This window comes from Rhinopithecus roxellana, chromosome 4 (assembly GCF_007565055.1).
Source record: "Rhinopithecus roxellana isolate Shanxi Qingling chromosome 4, ASM756505v1, whole genome shotgun sequence".
In the NCBI taxonomy this organism is placed as follows: domain Eukaryota; kingdom Metazoa; phylum Chordata; class Mammalia; order Primates; family Cercopithecidae; genus Rhinopithecus; species Rhinopithecus roxellana.
This window is the reverse complement of record NC_044552.1, coordinates 111,660,215-111,687,473: the sequence shown is the minus strand read 5'-3', so window position 1 is coordinate 111,687,473 and position 27,259 is coordinate 111,660,215. Positions and strand designations below refer to the sequence as shown.

Sequence of the window (27,259 nt, the reverse complement as noted above, 5' to 3'; positions counted from 1 at the left end):
TTTTTCTTATGCCCTACCTACAGAGGGTTTTTTTTTTTGTTTGTTTGTTTGTTTCCTCAAGAAAACAAAGTTTTCTTATCACTTTGGCATAGAGTAATACAGTTTTCCCAGCCAGGAATATCCATTCCCGGTGCCTTTGCCTGGAGAACTCTTACTCGTCCTGGTGGTATCATCTTGAATATTACTTCCTTAGATAGGCCTTCCAGTGTTACATTAAACAGTAATAATCGATATTCTATTTATAAATGTTCCTTTTTTGTCCTTATGAGTTAATAGTATGGAAATAAAAAAAGCCCACACAAATGAGAACAAGCAGAAGTTACTATTCAGAACTTACTATGGGAAGGGAGGTAGCCATCATCACTTGGATTAAACTGGGGTTCAAAGGCAAGCAGGGGAGTGGAAAAGTTTTATAGTGGAAAGAAATGAAGACCTCAGGTGTGCTGCTTGGAGATTGCTGGCATGAGGAAACTGGATTTGGTCTAACTAAGCAAGGCACCTGGATAATGGGTTTGGGGGGCATATTTGACTTTCTCTGACTGATCCTGATTTGGAGGGTGGCAAAATATTGGGAAACTGGAAGTAATAGGATGAATCCTGATTGTTTTGGGTAGATTGCTGGCTGAGATTGTGTTTGGTTTCCTGAGATGCTCACTCCAGAGCTTCTGGGTCAAACTTTGTCATCACACATGGTTTGGTCATTGTCTATTTGTGTATTCAGTCTGTGAGTGGAATTACTGAAGTAATTTGGAGGGAGAAGAATAGCAAACATAAAAAGAATCAGGAAAAATTTACTTGTGAGGAAATACAAAAACATCATCACCAACGATAAATTTTTGTTTTGTTTTGTTTTTGTTGTTTAGAATATGTAACCAGGATGTAACTTATTGTTGGAAATGGTTTATCCTTATTGTTCAGTCACCTGAAGCTTAGCTATGTGCTTGGGAAAGACAAGCTTCAGAGGGAAGAAAACACAAAACTGATGGCATAAGATGTTACAGAAATACTTAGGAAGATCTTAGACTATAACTTCAAAAGGATGCCATTTACAGCAAACAGAGTTGGAAGGGGTCCACACAAAATGCATTTAGACTGAATTGATGACATTATATAAAATAGTGGAATTTCATTGCAAGATGAGCTACCTAGAAGCCATTTTTGGTAAAACAACCACTTAAATTTAGAAAAGAATTTCCAATAGGAAACTGTAATGCAATAATAAAATCCCTGAATCTTAACTCATGATTGAATTTTCTTATAAACTCTCCTATGTAACCACAGAGTATTTCATGTGTTTTCCAAGAGAAAAAAATCAGTCTTTTACTGTTACACTTTCTTGGTTATTCAAAATAATTTTTATTTTACTACAGAATATTTGTTTCTAAGTACAGATGTAAATTAATATTATTCTTGTGTACTTCTCTTATCCTTTTTCTAGCATCAAAGTTGGCCATTCTGATTATTTTGTTGATATTCTCCTGTGTGATATTTAAATGAAAATAGACATTGGAGAATAGAATTTGTTATCTCCTCAGCAGATAGGCTCTAATATACCATTATTAAAATTGGCTTTATGTATTAATATTATATTAACTTTGAAAAATAGAAAAGATAAAACTGATAAATTTCTTTGGACAGAAATAGTGCTGAGGGACCTTGAAGAATTTGGGACTATAAAAAATAATCACAATGTGTTTGCTTCAGCATAGGTTTGTAATAAATCAGCTTCTAATTTGTGTATCCTTTGGGAAAATCTTAAAAAAATACAAAAAGACATTTTATGAAATATATGTCAATTTCTATAGTTAATAATATAAATATAAAAATAATATATACATGTCTAAATAGTATTTATAAATAATATAAAGCAATATATTTCACATTTACACATCTCTAAAAAGTATACATTTGTCATATTTCACTTTCATGTGAAGCTTCATTTTAACTTTTAACACTTATACTTCTTAAATATTTACTGCTTGCACCTAGCAGTATAGAGACTAGTATCAGTAAACCATAGGCTTTTTGCTAAAACTCAACTATCTTGATAATATATGAGGAGGATAAGAATTAGTAGTGAAACCCTGCCTGCCTGAGTTTATAGGCACATGTGTTCTAGAATTAGAACATGTTTCAAAGTGCTTTTTGAATATTTTTTGTAAAATATGTATTTTGAAGAAAAAGTGGTTATTTCTACAGAAATCTTTACTATTGACGTTTCTTTTACTTGTTGAATCCTGCCGTCATTAAACTCCCTATGAAAAAGGTGTCTGAATGAAATTTACAATCTTCAAAACTTATCTAAATCTGAAAATCGACCTTAGATAGGTGAGAGCTATATTGATTATAGATTTCTAGATACCGGATGCATGGCAGTTTTTATCTTCCTCTCTTTGGTGGCACTTGGTACATATACTCAGTCCCCATGGCAACAATGACCCCCAACTTGTCCAGGAACTGAGATTTATCTTGCCTTCCTCTAAGCAATGCTAATGGTGGTGTTAACTAGTAATCTTTAAATAAGTCAAAAAGTTATGTTTGCTTCTCAAAAACAAAAATACTTCCTGGGCAGAATCCAAGCCTATTGCCTTTCTTTGGAGATGTTAGCCATTTAATTTGTCTAACTCTTATGTAGAATTCATTATAAGCCCTGTCTCAGAACTGTGCTGACATTTTTGTGTCAGTGTGTATAGTTATTATTTTGCTTGGTAACTTTACACTTTCAGGACGGTAACATAGTTCAGAAAACTATGGATGATGTTTATATTTAGAAATCAATTAGATTGCCTTATTTGAGGCCACAAAATTTATTGTTTTGGTTACCAAAATGTCTTATTTTGGCCCACCAATGAATAGTAAATATTGACTTTTTTTCTTTTAACCACTAAATTCGAATTAACACATATATAAATAAATTACAATTATGATATATATATATATATAAAACGTTGTAATTGATTGATTTGATTTCAAATCAAATCTGAACTACATTTTTATCTGTGGAAAAAATGGCTTTTAACTGAATGTTATCGTATTTTCATATTTGGGAACATTTAATTCATTGATTCAAACATTATTTAAAAAATCAAAATCACCACCTGTCTGTTAACTCTTTAATTGTGCTTAGCGTTAAATTGCTCTAAACTAAAATACAAATCCTAAATGAGAAAAATCAGTGTTTAGATTTTTAATTCCTTTCCATGAGATGATTAAATACTTACTGATTTATTATACTCATATTAGCACTGTGGTTCTCAAATGGTAAAATCTCAGATCCTATGCACACTAGTTGAGAGTTTCAGGATACTGATTACTAAAGTGTTCTTTGTCCTATCCTTATAGGCCAATTAACTTATATCTGAAGGTCAGCCAATTCCCAGACAATTGCTCTGGACTCTAAATTCTAGCTGGCAGGAAGCACATAGGCTTTGCTGTAAAATACTTCTTTTTGTTTTTCCAGAGCTCAGGTGCCAATGTTTAAGTGCTCTCTTTTCAACACATAGTTCAATGGAAGTAAACCGTTATTAAACTCTGATGTCAAGGGTTATTAGACAATAATGCAACTAACTATCTCGACTTTTTATTTAGCTATTTAGCATTTGAAGGGGTGAAGTAAGCAAAACAAAAGTCTCTAATTTCCCACTAATAGTGATAAAACTACTCTGTTGAAAAAAATCTCTGTACCCAAAATTCATGCATTGTATTGGATTCAGCAACTTGGGTTTTCAGAAATAATAGGTATATGAATTAATAGAGAAATAAACAGTCCACTAATGTATATTCAGCCAATTGCAGAAAATATTCATCTTTCATACATAAATCAGCATTTAATACAAATCTCTTCCTTATGCTTTCTATTTCTCAATTCCCTCAAACAGTACTATAGGGGTGCCATTTTGTTTTCTAAGAGAAATAGTCAATATACTTCAAGGAAAACTATACTTTGTGGGCCACATGATTGGGGGCAACTCATTACTAGAAAGAAATTTCTTTAAGCAAACATATTCTGAGATGGAGAGTCCGCATTGTGCTAAGACTGTTAGAAACACATGTAGAGTGTGGTTTCTCATTATCATCACACAGGCTTTCTTTGGAGAATTATGGCTTATATTCTTTATTGAAGGCTGACACATTCTCCTGACATTAAGTCAAAACAATGTACAATCAAATAACTCTTTTTTCTTTTTTACATTGTTGTCTAATGGAAAACTATATTGATTCTTTTTCCATCTACCAACATCCAGTGAATATTTTGTTAGTCAATGCCAGTAAGATAGTATAAAGAGAATTTTGATAGATTTGGTATCAAGTATTTTTTAGTGGAGAATTTAAATTATTTCTTACTGTAAAATAAGTTTAACTTTATTTGGAACTAGTATTTTAAAAACTAACTGGGAATGTTTATTTTATTCCTACTTAAAAAACTTTCTTGTATACATATCAAACAGATTATTACCGTAAATTTCATAGAAAATAAGAAACATGTCACATTGATTCGGCATACATAAAACAGAGCTAACATGCATCTTTAGAAGAAATGATAAGATGCTAATTTCAGAGGTTAACAATTATATAGCCCAATAGAGGAAATAGAAACATTTTTTGGATTTAAAGTAGTAATATGAGTTACAAAACAAAATTTGTACTGAGAAAACTGTCAACAAAATAAATAAACAATAAAGGATCAACTAAATTAGATAAATAATTTAAAAATTATTGTGAAAACTGTTCTTTTTCTACCTAGAAAAAAATACACAGAAACCAAAGAAAAAATATACTTATAAAACAAAATTACATGAAGAATTTATACATTCCCAAAGAACAAAACCTATAGTGTGCAATATTTATTTAAAATACTTATAAGATATAATTTGGAAAAATTGAAATGCATAGTAAAGGTATGTGGCATAATATTTCAAACACTAAATACGATATTGAGATAGATCTTAAACAAAACATTAACTCAAAAAAAGAATAATAAAATATGGAAAACAAAATATGTAATTATAAAAGAATAGACACATAATTTATGTTCAACATTTGCCAAATGAATGAATAATATTGGAATGTCAACCAAAAAAGTCTGAAAGTTTTTATCATGGAGTAATTCACTCACTTACTCTATTTATTTATTCAATAAATATTCATTGGATATTTATTATATAATTTAAAGACTGATGACATATTTCATTTTGTCAAGGCACTCAGAGTCTAACACAGCAGGATCAATAAAAATGAAATATAATTTGGATTCAAAACAATACATAAGTGGCATTTCTGAGATGACAAAAATAAAACATTTATTTCTGTTCAATAAATATGATTATTTATGTTCAATAAATAAAACATTCACTGGTTATATTTATGTAACCAATACATTCAGAGATCTCACATATAAAGCCTGTAGGATGTACTATATTCAAAGGCCTTGGGGTAAAAAGATGAGTATGCCAGTCTCCATCCATAGGGAATTTAATTTTTACTAGACAGAAGTAAGTAAACAATTAAAATATAATGTGATACTTATTGTAGTAAGTAAAAGCATACCTAAGTTGCTCTGTGTGGAAGCGTAATAAAAGATCATCCATTGCTGTACAGAGGAGGAACTGTTTTATCTATATTTTGAAACTGTGATTAAGGTACATGCATAAGGTAGTGAAGGGGAAAGAGTACACCTTCTATAGAAGACATGAGGACACAGATAATTGAGAACTACAAGATACAACAAAGTCTATGTTCAGAAAATGGAGAAATGCATTATATTTCTGACAATTTAAGAAAAGAACTATTATTTCTCTACTCAGTCTTTAGGTAACATATTTTGCAAAAAATTCATATATACATGGTATACACATCCGTATATGACATATACGTAAATGCTATGTATGCATATACATAAATGTACTGTATATATAGATACATGCATACATCTACATATATACACACACACACACATACATATACACACATATATGTACTGGTTGATATTTAATATTTCCAAATGATAATACTGAAGAATTTCAAGAAAAAATATTCACCAACAACGAAATACATATGAGGTAGCTGTCAGCCTTTTGAGCAACATTAATACTAGAGAAAAATAAATAAATAAAACTTAGTTCTGAAGGAAGACAGCTCTGATACAGGGGTCTTCATTTAGCTAAGTTTTCGTTATATAAGAAGGCAGCAAAAATGCTTTTAAATCTCCAACCATATAAATATGTCACATAGTTATCTTTTATAAATAAACTGTCTTATATAAGAACAATGATAAGTGAAAAGCAAATACTCAGCAAAGAAGAAACTGTGGCTAGATATCCTAGTAAACATCAAATTCAGTTAAGCCCAAAAAAAGATAGTTTCAAATAATGGGTTTACAAATTATATCAAAATTATAGCTTTTTCCTTGTAGCAAAATAATTCATAATACACGAAGCAAAATAAAGAGAGGCAGTGTTTACAACCCCAAATTAAATTAACTAAAAGTGGCCGGGCACAGTGGCTCATGCCTGTAATCTCACCACTTTGGGAGACTGAGGCAGGCAGATCACCTGAAGTCAGGAGTTCAAGACCAGCCTGGTCAATATGGTGAAACCCCGTCTTTTCTAAAAATACAAAAATTAGCCGGGCATGCTAGTGGGTGCCTGTAATCCCAGCTACTTGGGAGGCTGAGGCAGGGAGAATTGCTTGAACCCGGGAATTGGAGTTTGCAGTGAGCCAACATTGTGCCACTGCACTCCAGCTTAAAGGACAAAGCAAGACTCCATCTCAAAAAAAAAAAAAAAAAAAAAAAAAAAAAGTTAACTAAAACTGTGAATCAGTATGTGTGGTAGCAGAATGGGACAAAGCATAGATAATTTTCTCAGAGTAGATATTTCAATTTTTATGGCTGAATATTCATTTTTCAACATGATAGTAATATTTCAAACAGAAGTTGATAATACATATTAGTAGACTTAAATGTATTTTATCTCCCAATTACCATAGGAAAATTTCCAGGAGTAGAAAATAAATAGTAAACACTAAACAATGTGAAGAGAGCAAGGCTAAATAAAGATAAGATTCAGGAAGAAAAAAAGTTAGGACATTGAAAAATCCACCAAGGCACTGCTTATAAAAAAATCCAACAAAATGAGAAATATGTTGAAAGTGAAAATATATATAATGATTTATTAGCAAATGCAAAGACACAAATAATGGAGGTAAAGTAAGTGTGATTAATATATATTGGGAGTTTAGGTAAAACAAAGTAATTGAAATAAAAACAGTTATTTTTTATCAATGAAAACACCATCTACAGTTAAAAGACTTGACAATTATAAACCTCTATAATATAACCTGATGTTATTCAAACTATTAAAAATAAAAGCCAAATTGTTATACAGTTGTCTTGTGGAAACTACCATGAACTGTGAAGGGAAAGATAACAAGTAGAAAAATTATTTTGGAAAGGTATTTGGCAACATACACTAACAATCTTAACAACTCAGATTATTTGTGCTCAGTCATTCTAATTCTAGAAATCTGTTTTTAAAATAATAAAATGTGTGAACAAATATTTATAAATAAATGTGTTTACTAAGGCCTTGTAACAAAGATAGTTAAATCATGATATGTTCATATGACCATTTTGTTTAGTCATTAAAACTATGGATTTGATTATCTTTGATACCAGGAGAAAATGCTCACAATAGTGTATAAACAGAATATAATTAGTAATTGCCATAATTATAGCATACTTATAAACACACTATGTTGAATACTTTTTCATTTAATCTTCACTATAGTTTAGAAGTAGATACTATTGGCCGGGCGCGGTGGCTCAAGCCTGTAATCCCAGCACTTTGGGAGGCCGAGACGGGTGGATCACGAGGTCAGGAGATCGAGACCATCCTGGCTAACATGGTGAAACCCCGTCTCTACTAAAAAATACAAAAAAAAAAAAAAAAAAAAAAAAAACTAGCCGGGCGAGGTGGCGGGCGCCTGTAGTCGCAGCTACTCGGGAGGCTGAGGCAGGAGAATGGCGTAAACCCGGGAGGCGGAGCTTGCAGTGAGCTGAGATCCGGCCACTGCACTCCAGCCTGGGCGATAGAGCGAGACTCTGTCTCAAAAAAAAAAAAAAAAAAAAAAAAAAAGAAGAAGCAGATACTATTATTTCCCATTTACAGATGGAAGAATTGAGGCACAAAGAAATAATGTGCCCAAGTCACCTGATGGTAAGTGGTGGACATAGGATCCTGGCACTCAAATACACTGTCCATAAAAGCTGGGCCATTAACTACAAGGCTATGATGGAAACTATTCTAGGAATGTATGTGGAAAGATAAATGACAAGAAAAAGAGGACTACAATATTAACCATGTTTGACTCTGGGTGTATTCATAGGTTCAAAGTTTAAATTGATCTTCTTATATCTTTTGCATATTTTATAATTTGATGACAATTAACATGCATTCTTTTTCTGACCACAAGAAGAAATTAAAGAGCCAATTGGAACATAAGATAAAATAAAAATGAATAAAATCTTAATTTTCTATAGCTCCTTATGACTTTTGAAGCACTTTCATACTTCTTGTATCTAATTGAGTCCTTATAATTAGAATGGTCCTGTAATTTATTACCCAAATCATGATATTTTTTATTTGTACAAGAGGGTATTATTAATGAAGACAGTACCTGGGCAAACCAGGATGTAGAGTCACCATATATGAAACAATTCTATAAGGTCAATAGTGCTTAAGCATCTTAATTCCATTTCAGAGCTAAAAAAAAAAAAAAAAAGTACTTCAAAAGCTTGATCAAGTCATAAGTCATATGACAAAATAGTGGTTCCCAAATAGATAAAAATAGATTGCCATTACTTCATCCATGGTTTTTGCCATTAAAACAAAACAAAATCTCTGGTGACAACTTCCTCAATGGAAAAGTTTTGAGTCATATAGTTGACAATCTAGGGAATATCTAAAACTTTATTTGACTTAAAATTTTAAAGCCACTGATAGTTCTGAAATTTCATCATGTTATGCTAAGAAAGCTGAGATTTACAAAAGAGAATAACTAATACTCATGAGTGTAGGAAATTGTAGATTCATGTAATATGCATCTGTGTCTGAACTCCAAAAAAACTAGAAAAGCAACTAACTAATAATGAAACAAGAGAAGTATTTTCAGATAATAAGATGAATGAACATTAAGCTAAATCATTGTTATAAAAATAATAATAGAGGGTGGCATTATGTGAAATGGGAAATTCTTTGTATCAGTTACTTGTTTAGAAAGTTGAAAACTTTCTATGGTGTTATTAGATAGACCACAGTGGACAAATGATGTTTGTCAGTGGTTTGAGTGGTAGAATTACACATCTGAAAATCCTAGCTATTTTGACAATTTATACATAAAAAAAGTAAAATCTAAGGGAACAAATGCATGATAGGTATTAATTATGGACCAGATATAGAAAAGTGACAGTCATTCACTGCAAAGTACTATCTGCAGATGTGTCTTGTTTAGCCAAAAGAGTATTTGCAAATGATTTAAAATTTGAAACACTTTGGCCAGGTACAGTGGCTCACGCCTGTAATCCTAGCACTTTGGGAGGCCGAGGCGGGTGGATCACTAGGTCAAGAGATCGAGACCATTCTGGCCAACATGGTGAAACCCCGTCTATACTAAAAATACAAAAATTAGCCAAGCTTGGTGGCGGGCACCTGTGGTCCCAGCTATTCGGGAAGCTGAGGCAGGAGAATTGCTTGAACCCGGGAGGCACAGGTTGCAGTGAGCAGAGATTGCACCACTGCACTCCAGCCTGGTGACAGAGCAAGACTCCATCTTAAATAAATAAATAGGCCGGGCGCGGGTGGCTCACGCCTGTAATTCCAGCATGTTGGGAGGCCGAGACGGGCGGATCACGAGGTCAGGAGATCGAGACCACCCTGGCTAACACGGTGAAACCCTGTCTCTACTAAAAATACAAAAAAAAATTAGCCTGGGGTGGTGGCGGGCGCCTGTAGTCCCAGCTACTCAGGAGGCTGAGGCAGGAGAATGGTGTGAACTCGGGAGGCGGAGCTTGCAGGGAGCCGAGATTGTGCCACTGCACTCCAGCCTGGGCGACAGAGCGAGACTCCGTCTCAACAACAACAACAAAAATAAAAATAAAAAAAAGTAAAAAATAAAAATAAATAAACAAATAAATAAAAATTTAAACACTTTAAGCAGGTCAACAGGCATTCTAGTTTTGACACCCCTCCATCCTTCCCTACTCAGGTCCCCAGCAGGCCCTCTACTAGTCCTGGTGGTGCCTTACTGGAAACTCAACTAAAGCACCTGATCTGGGAACATGCAGTCCCAAGGCACACAGCTGTTGGAAAAGCAGGAGGGGTTGTGGTCCCTCCTTTCCACTGTGCCTTGACATTTTGTGAGATTTAAAAATTGCACACACTTGAGTAGAAATTCTTACTACGGCCCTGTACATTATCATGTTTCACATTGATACGACCTGCTTGGCCCCTAAAGTCTTTCATTATTGATTCCGAAATAGAATTAGACTCCATCTTTAGGACTTTGGCATAAGCATAGTCTAATGTAAAGAAATGTAATTGGCCAGTAGGTGGTTTAGTTTGGAAGGAATACTGAATTACTTGACTTTTTCTTTTCCTAACACAAACATCAGGACTATACATAATTTAATGGTGAAAGGAAAATTAACTCCCTATGAGGAAATATGGCAAAGAGGTTATGCTGATGGGACCTTTGTTAGCATATTTAGTTAGAACGGAGTAAATAATACCTGCTAAATCAATGCCATTTAAAAAAGACTTAATTTATATACAAAGAATTATTTTAAAGATAATTTGAGAGTTTTCCTTTTCTTTGAGAAAAGTAAGTTGGATACTTATCTAGGAGAGTGTGAAAGACATATTTGTTATTGATTACTCCTAGGTTTGAGACAGTGAAGAAAAAGAACTGATTTCACATCTTCTTTTGCCTCTGCTCTTCCTTATTGGTGATCATTGTTATATGATAGTGCAATGGTATAAGTGTCAATAAACCATCTAATCAATGCATTTTGTGACATCCTGTGCTTACATGTGTCTTCTGGAGGCTTGTCTGCATTATCTCATAGGCTGTGTTCAGTGAATACAAAATGTCTAAACACTGTGTGTATATGACCTAATCTATCAGAAGGTATTAGTTAAATTAAAATTTATATTAAATGAAGTACAGAAGAAAGTATTGGAATGTGTTATTTAGATGAGATTTTACTGTCTTCTCCTTTCTTGGGAGCATTTTAAAAGGTGCAAAGATGTGTTTTTCAATCTCCAAAGATAATTCTGAGCATGGTTTCATCCTACCAGGGGTAGTGCAAAACACTAATCAATGCTTCCCTTAAGCCTACCTTTACCTGTTAATTTATCTTGGATCCCTCGATTTTGCTCTTTTAGCTTTGTCTGTATAATATGGCATGTTATCTTTATAATGAGAGGATGAGATAGATCCATTACAGTAAAAGATGTGTGCTATTAATGAGTTTCCAACCAGCTATCAAGGTATCATCAAATGTGGTTTATCTTGGTGAATGGAAGCTTGAATGGAAAATTAAGCTCCCATACTGACTGGAGAAGTTCAGTGGATCATTTTGTTCTTTAATGTTACACTTCACTGAACACACTTCACAGAGCAGTGAATCATGTTTAAAACAAGCTGCCTTTACTTTAACGGCAGCAGATAATGCAGCAGAGGTGAATAATAAGTGTTAGCAATCTTAACTTTCTCTTGCAGTACTCTCTCCCAGGTGCCTGATGGACAATTTACAAAGTCCATATGCTATTTTATAGATTGGAACGTGGGATCCAGCCAGTGGCCTGAATATGACAGAAAGTCAAAAGGGAAAGCCAGCAAACATCACTGATTCCTTATCCAATCGTTCTTTGATTGTTACCACCATTTTGGTAAGTATTTGCTTTTCCATTATTTTTAGATAAATGTAGATGAACACAGAAGTGCATAGAAAAGGACATTATAATTGGAACAGTAATGAACAGAATGTAATGTATTTTACAGTTATTTAGCAATTACTGTACAATAGATGAGTCGATGTTAATTTAGGCACAGTTTTGTTAGTCTTTAATGATCTAGATTGTATTAATGTTTGGGTTGTTTATATTGATTAATAATACAGCTTAATATATTACTGGAAATCTTTTAATTTTTACAAAATTAGTTACTATTGAAGAATTGTCAATGTCAAGACTTGAAAAATACATGCAGCTCTATAAATATAGTTAAGTGATGAGCCAAAAGTGAACTTTACTTCTGCTTTTATTTTCCGCAAATATGTTTCATGGGGCATGGCACTTATTTTTCAGAATTTTTTCTCATAATTATATTTTAACCTTATTTTCAATTTTATTGTTCTCATCTTGGAAAATCAATTTTACTTTATGAATTTCCCTAACATAACCAAATGACAAGTGCTTTTTAAAGCCAGAAATATTTTCACCACTGACAGACTTAAATTAATATGGTAAGGCTAGATGTTTTTACCCCTCTTATATTTATATCTTTTAATTACATCACACAGTAATGTTCACTTATGCCCACGATGTCATTTACAAAAGGGAATTTTAATTTAGGATAAGCAAATAGCTCTTATATTATTTAATCAATACTTTTCACCTGCAGAGTAAGCTTATCAATGCCCATTCTTATTAATCCCAAGGTAGTCAGTAAAAATATGAAAGTAATATCTAGAACAAACTACCATAAACATTTAGCATTTATATAATTTCTAAATTTGATTTATGGTGGGAAATAAATCTAAGCGGAATATATATTCTTACCCCTTTAGTAGCAACCAGGAATGTCAGCAAAGCTGATAATCATGAAGTGACAGTGATGGAAGTCATAAGGTTTTTAACCACTCTGTGACTAAGAACCTCAGTGGATACTTGCTCTCTCTGTCACATCCAAATGCCTAGGACACTCTTTTACTTAATTTTATATCTTCTTCTCTTTTCAAAGATAACACCCATATTCACTAACCCAGCCCTCTTCTTTGGTCAAAATGTTCTCACAGTGCACTTAAACATCCTCTTTCTGGTCTACATGCCACTGTGTTCTGGATCACATTACCTCCTGCTGGGACTATTGCAATAGCCATGTAACTATTCTGCCTATGGCCTTCCTCCTTTGCAGTGCACCCAAGTCCCACCATAAAAGTCTAAATCTGTTCCAGGCAGATGATGACTGCTTGAACCAGGACAACATCAACAATAACAAACAGCAATGACAATCTAATCCTGTCGTTTCTCTACTTCCTTGTTATACAAACTGTTAGAGAATCCTTATTGGCCATTAAAAAGCCAATAAATTTAAATTTTTATGTATAGGATCTTCTGTGGTCTTGCTCTCTCTCACCTTTTTGTCTTCACTTCCCATTATTTTCTTTCAGGAACCCTGTGTTTTAATTGAACTGGGATAACCAGTTAGTCTGCTATGTAGTTGGGTGAATGTTCTTCCCTTTCTTTACAATATGCTTATCTAAATTTATGAGATATAGTATTCATCAGTAATATATGATTTAATATTTACATTATGCTGTTCTTATTTCATGTGCGCATTATTTTCCCAATATCACTAAACATTCCTTGGAGGAACAGAATTAGATTATGTCTTCTCTTTCTACACCATATGTACCTCTGCAATGATCACAGGATCAATAATTCTGGGTAGAAGACATCTGTAGACTTCAGTAGTCTAGTCCCTACACTCCTTTCTATCATCTCCCTGATATAGCCAAACTCCCCAAAACATCACTTATTTGATGGCTCCAAATTGCTCAATTCTTCTTCTTCTCCTTCTTCTCCTTCTCCTTCTCCTTCTTCGAAAGAGTCTCGCTCTGTTGCGCAGCTGGAGTGCAGTCGCGCGATCTCTACTCACTGCAACCTCCGCCTCCCGGGTTCAAGCAATTCTCCTGCCTCAGCCTCCCGAGTAGCTGGGACTACAAGCGCCCACCACCATGCCCAGCTAGTTTTTGCATTTTTAGTAGAGATGGGGTTTCACCATGTTTGCCAGGATGGTCTCGATCTCTTGACCTCATGATCTGCCCGCCTCGGCCTCCCAAAGTGTTCAGATCACAGGCGTGAGCCACTGCACCCAGCCTGCTCAAGTCTTCTTTTGTTTGGCAGTAAAAATCCTATTCATCAGTAAAAATCCTATTCATCTTCTTGGATCCATCTTAAATGCTACCCACTCCATGAAAATCTTTGACAGCTCCGTTAAGTTGTCTGTGTCTTGGGGAGAAGGAGGAAGTTTGTATACTTTATGTACCAGAATACTCCATCATGGCATTACCATTTTTTAATTAAGAAAACTGTGTATGTTTGTGTCTCCACTTGACATAAGCTGTACAAGGTCTATAATCAAATTTTACACTTTCTGATTTCTCCTTGTCAGAGAAAAGTGCCTTGGGTATAGCAAGCACTCAATAAATATTTGTCAAATTAAATTAAATAAATGATATTTAATTGAATGGGAAATTAGAGGAAGTACAGAACTTTCAAATGACTATATTTAATTATTTTTCTAGTGTGCAGGTTATTAAAATTATCTAGTACAAATAAAGCAGGTGATTAAGAGTACCCATATAATTTCTCAATCTTGCTTCAGTATGCAGTGTTATTTTTTGAGAAGTATTCAGATATTGTTTCTCAATCATAACCAAGTTTATATCTCTCTATGAAGAAGTGGTATCTAATTTTGTCTTCATATCAGAGGCAGTTCTAAAGCTTTAATAAATACACGAATGCCTAACACATACTCCATACCATTTGAAACAGTATTTCTGAACTTTGAATCTTGGACACTTTCATTTTTTTTTAAAGTTTCACAGGTAACATAAATCTATAACCATGATTAAGAACTACAGCTCAGATTATTAGTCCATATAAATAAGACGTAAGATCAACTAAGGAAGATGCACTAAGCTCACATTTCAATAAACCAGTTATTTACATTTTAGAGTATGCCACACTACTTGTTTCTAAAAGATCCTAATATTTCCTAAAAGGATAAAATAAAGCACTTTATTTTTACACCTTTTAGTTTAAAAAAATTCTTTTTTTCTAAATACTCTGACTTCAATGTATCCATAGTTAAGTAAAGAATAGATTTGAAAAGATTATGTACCTTTTTTATGTAAGCTTATGCTTGACATAATTTACTGGTATTTTATTTATATTTTTGGATAATTATCTTTTGATTGATGTTACGCTTATTTTGTCCTTTTCTCTTGGAATATCTTAGAGGAAATTCTGGCCACATTATGAATAATGACATTTCTTCCATATCCCTATTATGAGAAGGAGATACAAGGAGATGTTAACTTGTGCTTCTTGTTCAACATTTTTATTATGTGTCTTTAAAAAATGATGAGGTATTCTGGAATTCAGCACTATCCACAAGCTAATTATAATCAGCTCTATTTCTCATGAATTTTATTCATTCATTTATTTAATTTTATTCATTCTTTTATTTGATGAATATGTATTGAATAATAATGATATACCAAGCACTGTATTTAAAGCTAACAAAATAGACATGATCTCTTCCCTTATTGAACTTAGAAAATAGCAGGAATTCATATGGAGAGTTTTACACACACACACACACACACACACACACACACACACACACACGAAGACATACAAGTTATAATTAAGATATAAGAGAAAAGTAAATGGTATAGTGCCTTAATATACAGGGTAATTTTGAGTTATACTAGAGGTCAAGAGTGGAAGGGCAAGTCAGGTTAGAACTCACAGTAGAAAAATAGGCAGCTGAGACCTAGAGTTTGAGGAGAAATTATCAAGGTGAAGAAAGGGCAAGGGAATGTTCTAGGCAAAGAGAACAGCATATGCAAGCACCTAAAGCAGGAAAGGGCTTGGAAAATTTTGCAGAATTGAAAGACCATTATGACTGGTGATAATGCCTCAATCTGCTTCTCAGCTGCATCCAATATAAATGTATGAATATGGTCCATTACGAAAAATCATAGCAGACATATATTACATGCCTACTGTGTCCCAGACATAGTTTAAAACACTCTCCATGTATTTATTCATTTACTTGTAATAATACACTTTTGAAGTAGATACCATTACTTATTTATAGTATTATATCTTTCTTTTTTTTTTTAAGTTAGAAAGCTGATGTTTGTATAACCTAAGTAATTTACTCATGGCTATACAACTAGAAGGTTGAGTAGCTGTATGGTTTTGACCAATCTGTTTGTCCAACCTGAGCAGCTGATACTATAAAATGAAAATTCTAGTGGTCAAATATGGAAAAAGCTAACACTTATAGTTTATGATCAAAACAGCATCTTGGTTGATAATTGTTTACCTAAAGCAGTGTTTCTCATCCAGAAGTCCCACATATGCTAGAACCTTGTGATGCCCTTAGAGATGTGGCCCTGAACATCTAAGCATTTTTCTCTACAGAGAACATATTTAGGCTTGCATGAATATGTTGAGTTTCTAGTCTCTGTGCTCCCCTTATTTAGTGCTTAGTTTTCTTTTAACCTCTTTATAATCTCAGATTCTCCTGGGCGATCAAGACAATATAGAAACTTACCTCATTTTTTCTCTTAAGAATTGCAATGTTTACACATGTTTTTACTCCACTTTAATAACATGAACTAGACCCAGTATGTTGTACGGGTACAGCACATAATTGTATTATGCAGTAAATTTACATAGAAAGCATTAAACATTTATTTTATATATTTAATTATTTTTTACTTTGGAATAAAAATTTATGATATAAATTTGGAGATTTATGAATCGTCATCTACAGTCTATGCCTAAAGCTCAGCTCTATTTATGCCCTAATTTTAATATTGTTTGTGATTCACCATATTGCCTTTCTCGTCTTTGAATTCCAAGTTCAGTTGTTGTTAAAATTCTCTGATTTTTTGTGTTTATCATTATTAATGGAACTAAAACTATTATCTTTCAAATTATATTTTCATTTATGATGATTTTATTTGTTGTATAGAGGTTGTTAAAATGTGAGTTCCTAATTGCCAAAAATAATAACAAAAATACAATTTTTTGGGCAAGTCGAAAGAGATTTTAAAGTATAACATGTGCTAAACCTTCAGTTTGTAACCTGGTCTTCTTGTTACTGCTGCTGTTAGCTAGGGGAAGTATCAGGGGACTAACTATTATTTTATTTATTTGTTTGTTTATTTCTATGGATTTTGGGGAGAACAGGTGATGTTTGTTTACATGAGTAAGTTCTGTGTTATTTTTTTTTAGTTGGAGTCTCGCTCTGTTGCCCAGGCTGGAGTGCAGTGGCATGATCTCGGCTCACTGCAACCTCCGCCTCCTGGGTTCAAGTGATTCTCCTGCCTCAACCCCCCGAGTAGCTGGGATAATGCCTGGCTAACTTTGTATTTTTATAGAGACGGTGTTTCACCATGTTGGTCAGGCTGGTCTTGAACTCCTGACCTCTGGTGATCTGCCAGCCTCAGCCTCCCGAAGTGTTGGGATTACAGACATGAGCCACTGTGCCCGGCCATGAGTTAATTCTTTAGTGGTGATTTGTGAGATTTTGGTGCAGTCATCACCCAAGCAGTATATACCATACCCAATTTTGCAGTCTTTTATCCCTCACACCCCTCTCACCCTTTCCCCCAAGTTCCCAAATTCCATTGTATCATTCTTAGGTCTTTGCATCCTCATAGCTTAGCTCCCACTTATGAGTGACAACATACAATGTTTGGTTTTCTATTCCAGAGTTACTTCACTTAGAATAATGGTCTCCAATTACTCAAGTTAATATAGGAAATGCCTACTTTTTCCTCTAAATTCTTGGTTTTCAATAGACATTTTTCACTCCTGTCTGAATACGTTGAGTGTTTCTCACTGTGCTGTTCCTATATAATAATTAATTTTTGTCCATCAGAAGATTAATAGCATTTAAATGCTACTGAACATGTTCCTCCTTTTGCTGACTAGTAACACTTTAGCATACAAATGACTATGCATTTGGTTACTTTTTCAGAAAAGCATTTACTCTCAAGGAGATTCCTTCTCCCCAGTGGCTCAGTGAATTTAACAAATGTGCTTGCTTCTGAAAACTTAGCCTTATTTTTTATTTTCACAGTACTTTGTGGAGGGTATTACAGTATCCAGTTTACTTGCTTAAGCTTGTAAAGCTTTTGTGTCACAGCCCACAGATACGGAAGGCTTACTGGGAAGCAAATTTCCAATGACAATCGAAAAGTACACAGTACAAAAGAGAGAAGTGACCGAATTATCCCCTAAGTGGTTCTGTGAATTCTTCTATAATATCAACAAAAGCATTTTTTTTTTTTTTTCCTAAGGCTTCAAACCTGCCACTGCAATAAGTTTTCCGTCTGATTCTTGTCTTTCCATTGTCATAGAAGGACTGTCAAGCACGTAGTTCGTAGAGAGTTGCGTAGCATTTGGGCTTAGAAACCCAGACACTGCAGCCTCACAAAGAGGAAAAATATTTTCCTTCTCAGCTGTCTTAATCACATGTTAAAATGCGAGATGAGAGTGACTCATTCAAACTAAAGTCTTCTCCAACCCCATTCCTACAATCAGCTTGTTCAGACAACCACACTTTTTCTCGCCATATTTTTTCTTGTATTTCAGGGATTGTGCTGGTACTACATTTCTCTCTTTCATTCTTGCTCTGCTAACTCAATGCGTTTTATTTCAAATGCATTTTATTTCTCATATTCTCAGAGACTTCCACAAAGCTAATCAAATATAAAACTATTGATGGTGGTAGAGAAAGAAGAAAGAAAGTCATGAGTTTTGATGTAAAATTAGGTATAATTTTGAAAATCCTAGGGTCTTAATTTCTAAAGCCTTCTAAGTGACCAGAACCTCGTTTTTTACTTCACATACACATATTTTTCCTTTGTCCTTTATTAAATCTGATTTAAATTAACTACCATGATGAAGAATTACAAGCAGTTTCATTTTGCCTTTATATTAGTTTTTATTCCAAGCATTATTGTCAATACTATAAAATTGACAATTTTATAATTGTCAATACTAAAATGGTTGAAGACTATTTTATTATGATCAGTATATTAAGTTTTGTATAAAAGAATGAATAGAAAAATCTGAATTTTGAATTCAGCTCAGCCACTAGCAAACTACATGGAAATGAAATATTTTTGCCTTAACATTCTCATTTTTTAGAAAAATGTTATCACAACAGGACCATATACACTTATATAATCTGAACGTTAGCTACAACCTTGAACTGAAATTCAGATATAAATTTGCAATTACTTACTGGACATATAGCCACTTGGACGTATAGTATCATGCTCCACATGCATCAATCCTCCTCCTTTGATTCAGGCCTCAGAGTGCTGATTCTGCCTATATTTTCAATCGCTGCTTATGATTCCAGTACCTTTCTATTCATCCCAGCCAGAAGTGTGTTTTCTTAGATTCCTCAGTCCCTTTAAAACCCATATTCACAATTCAAGTACCTAAAGGAGAACGAGTAGAATATTCTAAGAAAGTTCAACAGGAAGTAATCAAGAGCATTTTGAACAAATGAGATATGATTTGTTCATGGGTACTACTGAATAGGTGATTATTTTTAGAGTCTGCTTTGAGAGGCACTGTACTTATAGGAAAGAGGAAAGAGATGGCAACATTGAAAATTAAGTATGAGGCTTCTTGGGGATGCATTAGATGGGGCAAAAACTATTGAGGAATGTGGACGAAAACTTAAAGATTAAAAGCCTAGAAGCAGGGACGATAGCACTGCCACAGAGTGTGATGGGGATGGTGGGAAAGAGGATGATGAATGGTACTCATGTGTGGATGGAGATGTTGGCAATGTCTTTTGAGCAGTCAAATCTTGATTATTTATATAAGGGTCTAATAAATTAGATTCAGAGATGAAATGCTGTTTGGAGATTAGCTAATAGGTACAGTCTGCTTTCCCATTAAGCCTTTTACTGGAACCACAATAAAATAGTACATTTGATTGATTCAAACTTCAGTTTTTTTTTCTTTACTATATTTCTCTTGTGAATTAAACTACCCACAATTTTAATGACCAAAATAGAAATATTAGCAGAAAGATAGTAACAACCAACTGAAGGAATTTAATAACATACCATTTTTTTAAATGACTTTTTTTCTTAATATAAGCATGAATGATAATCACTATGCCGAATCCTCCCTTAAGACATATTACTCTGACATCAGTAAATTCCTTTGTTGAAACATTGGTGAACAGCACAACTAGCAAAACTCACCTTTTTTTTTTTTTTCTTGAAAGTTGAGTTCAACTATATTACACAGTCATTATTTCCGTAAGATTCACTATAATTTCCAGTAATTAAATAATACTTTTCAGAGAGAAAGAAGTTATTCTCATCTTCCCAAATCCTAGTAGGTTTTCTATAGTTACAGAATAAAATCAGAAACTTTTCTTAGAATTATAACTGTGGCCAACAAGATTTAGATTTTTGTACATTTTGAAATTCTCTAAAGTTATGTTTCTGAAATGAGGTAAATACAGTTTGTAGAAACTAAGTATATGAATATGCTTGCATGGTTTATGAAAGATTTATGTGTGTGTATGTATGAAAATCACTCCTGACAAAGATTGCAGAAGAAAGTAGAAAAGAAGGAAGTAAAGGATTTTTTCTAGATTGCCTCAGAATGTACTTGAATTTTGTTTAAAAAAGTAAATAATAAGCGTGGTTTATTAAAAAACTTATTAGGATAAACTGTTGCTCTACAAGCCTGGTGTACTATTTGTTTTTGCTTTAAAACATAGCCCTACATTGGATTAAAAAGAAACAAAAAACAAGATAAATCTTTCTGCTATCTTCAGAAGAACCATTTCACATGTAATGACACCCGTAGACTCAAAATAAAAGGATTGAGAAAGATCTGTCACACAGGTGGCAAACAAAAAAGGACAGGGATTGCTATTTTTGTATAAGATAAAAAGATAAAATAGACTTTAAAGCAACAATAGTACAAAAGTACAAAGAATGGCATTACATAATGATAAAGGGCTAAATTCAACAAGAAGATTTACTACTCTAAATATATATTTATTCAATATTGGAACTCCCACATTCATAAAATCTTACTTCTAGACCCAAGAAAAGTGTTTAACAGCAACACAATAATAGTGAAGGACTTCAACACACCACTGACAGAATTAGACCATTGAGGCAGAAAACAAAGAAGTTCTGGACTTAAATTTGGCACTTGACCAATTGGACCTAATATACAGCTACAGAATCTTCCATCCAAAAACCGTAGAATATACATTCTTCTCATCTACACACAGAACATACTCTAAGATTGACCACGAACTTCATCATAAAGCAAGTCTCAATAAGTTTTAAAAAACTGAAATCACACCAAGCATCTTCTCAGAGCACAGTAGAATAAAACTAGAAAGCAACACCAAGAGCAACTCTCAAAACCACACAAATATATTCTTAGAAACTAAACAACCTGCTCTTCAGTGATTTTTGTGCAAACAATGAAATTAAGGGAGAAATTTAAAGAAATTTTTGAAACGGGAAAATAGACAGTGTACCAAAACCTCTGCAATGCGTGAAAAGCAGTGATAAGAAGAAAGTTTATGGTGCTAAATGCCTGGGTCAAGAAGATAGAAATGTCTCAAATTAGCAACCTAATCTCAACGTAAAGGAACTAGTAAAACAAGAACAAACTAAATCCAGAGCTAGCATAAAAAAGAAATAAGTATAATCAGAGCAAAACTAAATGAATTGAGACCCAGAAAACAAAGCATCGATGAAATGAAAAGTTAGGTCTTTGAAAGGATAACAACATTGATATACTGCTAGCTAGATTAACAAAGAATGAAAAGAGAGAAGATCCAACTAAGCACAACTGAACACAGCAAATGTGACATACAACTGATTCCACAGAAATACAAAAGATCCTGAGACTGCTATAAACATCACAATGGACACAAACTAGAAAATCTAGAGAAACTGAGTACATTTCTAGAAACACACAACCTTCCAAGATCAAACCAGGACAAAACAGAAATCCTGAACAGACTAAAAATGAACAAAGGAATTGAATCATTATTGCTAATCAACCCAAAAAGCTGTGGATAAGACGGACCCAAACTGAATTCTATTACATGCACAAAGAAGAGTTGGTACAGGTCCTACTGAGACTATTACAAAAATTTCAGGTAGAAGGACTCTTCCCTAACTCATTTTATAAAGCAGCGTCATCCTGATATCAAAATCTGGCAAAGATACAACAAAGAAGAAAACTATAGGCCAATATTCTTGATGAACATGGACACAAAAATTCTCAACAAAATATGATCAAACCAAATCCAGCAGCACATCAAAACATTAGTTTACTACGATCAAGTAGGCTTTATTCCTGGGATGCAAGAATGGTTCAACATATGCAAATAAATAAATGTGATTCACCACATAAACATAATTAAGAGAAAACCATATGGTCATCTGAATAGATGCAGAAATGCATTCAATGAAATACAACATCATTTCATAATAAAAATATTCAACAAACCAGGCATTGAAGGAATAACCATCAATGCTAAACCTATAGCCAACATCATACTGAATGGGGAAAGGTTGGAAGCATGGCCCTTAAGAATTAGAACAAGTTCGGGCACGGTGGCTCGCGCCTGTAATCCCAGCACTTTGGGAGGCCGAGGCGGGAGGATCACAAGGTCAGGAGATCGAGACCATCCTGGCGATCACGGTGAAACCCCGTCTCTACTAAAAATACAAAATATTAGCCGGACCTGGTGGCAGGCGCCTGTAGTCCCAGCTTCTAGGGAAGCTGAGGCAGGAGAATGGCGTGAACCCGGGAGGTGGTGGAGCTTGCAGTGAGCGGAGATCGTGCCACTGCACTCCAGCCTGGGTGACAGAGCGAGACTCCATCTCAAAAAAAAAAAAAAAAAAAAGAACTGGAACAAGACAAGGATATTCACTCTCACCTGTTCTATTCAACATTGTATCTGAAGTTCTAGTGAGAGCATTCAGGCAACAGAAAGAAATAAAGGTATCCAAATAGGAAAAGAGGAAGTAAAATTATTTCTCTTCACTGAATTTATGATTCTATACCTAAAAAACCCTAAAGATTCCTCCGAGGACTCATAGACCTGATAAATGACTTCAGCAAAATCTCAGAATACAAAATTAACATACAAAAATCAGTTGCATTTTTATACATCAATAACATTCAGACTGAAACCCAAATCAAGAATGCAATCCCATTTACAATAGCCTTAAAAATTATAAAGAACCTAGGAATACACCTAACTGAAAAATGTGAAATGTCTTCATGAGGAACACTAAAGACAAAACAAAACAACAACAACAGCAACAATCACACTGGAAAATGACACAAACAAATGGAAAAGCATTCCATGCTCATTCCATGCTCCTGAGTTGAATGAATCAATATCATTATATTGTGCATACTGCCCAAAGCAATCTATAGATTCAACACTAATCCTGTCAAATTACCAATGTAATTTTTCATAGAATTTGAAAAAGAAACTATTCTAAAATTCATATTGAAACGAAAAAGAGGCTGAATATCTAAGGCAACCCTATGCAAAAAGAGAAAAGCCAGAGGCATCACACTACCTGACTTCAAATAATACTACAAGGCTACAGTAACCAAAACAGCATGGGAATGTTATAAAAATAGACACATAAACCAACGGAAGAGAACAGAAAACTCAGAAATAAGGCTACACTCCTACAACCAATTGATCTTTGACAAAATTGACAAAAACAAGTAATGGAGAAAGGATACTTTATTCAATGAATGGTTTTGGGAAACTGAACCATATGCACAAGAATGAAACTGGACTGCTACTTTTCACTCTATACAAAAATTAACTGAAGATATATCAAGAAAATTAAATCTAAGGCCACAAACTGTAAAAATCCTGGGAGAAAACCTAGGAAATACTTTTCTAGACATTGGCGAAAAATTTATGACTAAGTCCTCAAAAGCAACTGCAGCAAAACCAAAAATTGACAAGTGTGACCTACTTAAAGAGGTTCTGCATTAAAAAGATATTTGCAAACTATGCATCCAACAAAGGATTAATATCCAGAATCTAAAAGAAACTTAACAAGAAAAGGAAATATCCCCATTGAAAAGTGGGCAAAGAACATGAACTGGCACTTCTCAATAAGAAGACATACAAGAGGCCAAAAAGCATATGAACAAACGCTCAGTGTTACTAATCATCAGAGAAATTCAAACCAAAACCACAGCAAGATGCCATCTCACACCAGTCAGAATGGCTATTATTAAAATCGTAAAAAAAAAAAAAAAAAAAAAAAAACCACCACACACACAGATGCTGGTGAGGTGGGGGAAAAAAGGGAATGCTTACGTTGTTGGTGGGAATGCAAATTAGTTCAGCTCCTGTAGAAAGCAGTTTGGAGATTTCTCAAATAACTAAAAATAGAATTGCCATATGACTCAGCAATTTAACACAGAAACAGAAAACCAAATACTGTATGTTCTCACTTATAAGTGGGAGCTAAATGTACACATGGTACACATGGAAACAAGATGGGAACAATAGATACTGGACATTCCGAAGAGGGAGGGAGAAAAAGAGAAAGAAAGAAAGGCTTAAATACCTCCTGTTGGATACCACATTCTTGGTTGACAGAGTCATGAGAAGCCCAAACCTCAGTATCACTCAGTATATCCATGTAACAAACCTGCACATGTAACCCCTGAATCTAAAATAAAACGTAATTTAAAAATAAAACACAAGCCCTAGATTATGATAGTTATTCCTTTTCTATATAGAAAGTTCAGTTGAAAGTGATTTTTTAATAGTATCTTGAGGTATCAAAATAGGATTTGCTTTCCAGACAAGAAAACATATATGAACCCATTTGGAGATACCTATCACCAGTAGTTTTTGATTTTCACAAACCAGTCATCTCCTGTATTGCCTTTTCTTGAAAACATTGAGTTGTACTGATGGTAGCTTCAAGGCTTCTTCACTTGTTCTTCCTGGTATTCTCACTTCTAATTTTGATAACCTGTGGTGCACCATGGCTTCTGACATGAACACCAATTAGGGATGGCAGAATTCAGACTTGAAGAGCCACAATGAGTAGTAGGAAATTGGAAGATGGACTCAGACAATGACAGGAAGGTTCTTAGCTTTACGGAAGTAAAAGTACATTTATTGGAATGACAGATACTGAAAAAGAAATAAAATAATACTGTCCTGTCAGTGGAATAATATCAATCAACTGTTATTATTATTTATGGTTATCTATTACTTATTGTTCTTGTTGGTGATTTCTTGTGACTATGAATTGGAACTTAGTTTTTGGCATGTCCAATTCAATTTCTGCATATTTTTCCTGTAGCATTTAGGGTAGTATGAGTTATTGATATACAATGAAAATATTACTAGTTAAGCTTATTGCCAACTAATATTCTTAAATATATGACCCCTTCCCATTTTTGACATCAGAGTTTTGCTATGTACATTTATAAAACTTAAAAAAAATTTATCTGAGAACAAAATAACTGAAGACTATTTAGAATGCCTAAAATATGGTTTAGATCAGTGGTGGTATTTAGTAAAATAATTTAAATCACAAGCTTGGTATCATCTGTAGGCTCTGGAAATACAAGAAGTTACTAGTCTTTATAAATATTAATGATACTAGATTCTTATTAAATCTCATCAGGTTAAAAATACAGTTTTAATGAATGCTAATAAATGCATTATAAAGGAATCATTTACAAATAATGTAATAATCTTTACTTCTGCATTTCTTTTTATATGCTTTCTGAAACTTTTCTAAATGATCTGCTAAATTAGCACTTAAATATATTTTGTTTTCTAATATTGATAAATTTGAAACTCTTAAAAATTGTTTTACAATTATAAGGCTCACAATTTTAGTCAAACTCATTAACAAAGAATTGGCTATGTAAGAAAAAACCCCCAAAACTCCTTTATTTATCACCATAATAATAAATGATTTTATGAAATGTTCTTAAATAATAAAAAAGAAACATATTTTCTGAAGCAATTTAGGATAAATGTGTAAGAACAACCAATCATTTCCAACCAATAATCACAAATTATTAAAAGTTAGGCCATAAGAATATTAGCTCTTCATTCTGCTTGAAAGCATTTGAGCATGGCTCAGCTCCTCACTTGGCAGGTGGCCTGGCACTCCTATGCCAGCTGTCAAGTTGAAGACACGGCTGGACAGATATTTCAGAAGAGCTATATATGAGGTTCCTGAGTCAGATCTAAAGAAAACCAGAAACCGAAGAAACAAAACATGAAGTTTCCCTTCATTAAGAACCTGTTTTTCTATAATATACTTTCCATTTTTTAAAAAATCTTGAACCCACTCTTTCAACACAGGTGCCCCTTATTATAAATTCTGGTTTTGGCTTTAGAGTTCAAATAATTAAAATTATCTGCAAATCTGTAATCAAAGAACTGTCTAGATGTCCATAATGAAAGCTATCCTCATTACGACTGTGAAATATTTGCTTCCTCTCAACTTTCCGATGAAATTCTCATGAAGATTCAGAAGAAACAACACAAATACAATTTTAAAAGTAATATTTTAAAATAAAGTTAAAGGGAAACTATCACAATTTCAGTAGAATACACAAATAGACTTTATTGGGATAAATTTCTGTGATTGAATATCTTTAATGCTATAAACATAGAAAAAATATCTTATTTTTGAATTTTTTTATCAAATCAATTTATGGAAATGCTCCTATATTTAAGAGATTTACAATTAATTGTTCATTAATTATCATCAAATTGCATTTGGTGATAACTACTCTTCATGCCTGTTTTTTTTTTGTTGTTGTTGTTGTTGTTTTTTGTTTTGTTTTGAGACGGAGTCTCGACCTGTCGCCCAGGTTGGAGTGCAGTGGCATGATTTCAGCTCACTGCAACCTTTGCCTCCCAGGTTCAAGCAATTCTCTGCCTCATCCTCTCGAGCAGCTGGGATTACAGGCGCCTACCACCATGCCCAGCTAATTTTTTTTTTCGTATTTGTAGTATGGACAGGGTTTCACCCTCTTGGCCAGGCTGGTCTTGAACTCCTGACCTCGTGATCCACCCACCTTAGCCTCCCAAAGTGGCCTGTTCTCATTTTAATAGCATTTTCTTTTATTAC

At 33.7% G+C, this 27,259-nt stretch overlaps 1 protein-coding gene across 6 annotated transcripts in view; it reads left to right on the top strand.

Annotated features, from left to right (window-relative positions):
* GRIK2 (glutamate ionotropic receptor kainate type subunit 2) overlaps positions 1-27,259 on the top strand; it is a 744,221-nt gene that overhangs the window by 453,112 nt on the left and 263,850 nt on the right. For all 6 annotated transcript variants that reach the window (XM_030929512.1, XM_030929513.1, XM_030929514.1 and 3 more), the window contains exon 9: positions 11,835-11,948. In XM_030929512.1, the coding sequence (XP_030785372.1) occupies positions 11,835-11,948 (114 nt within the window). The remainder of the gene's footprint in view (positions 1-11,834; positions 11,949-27,259) is intronic.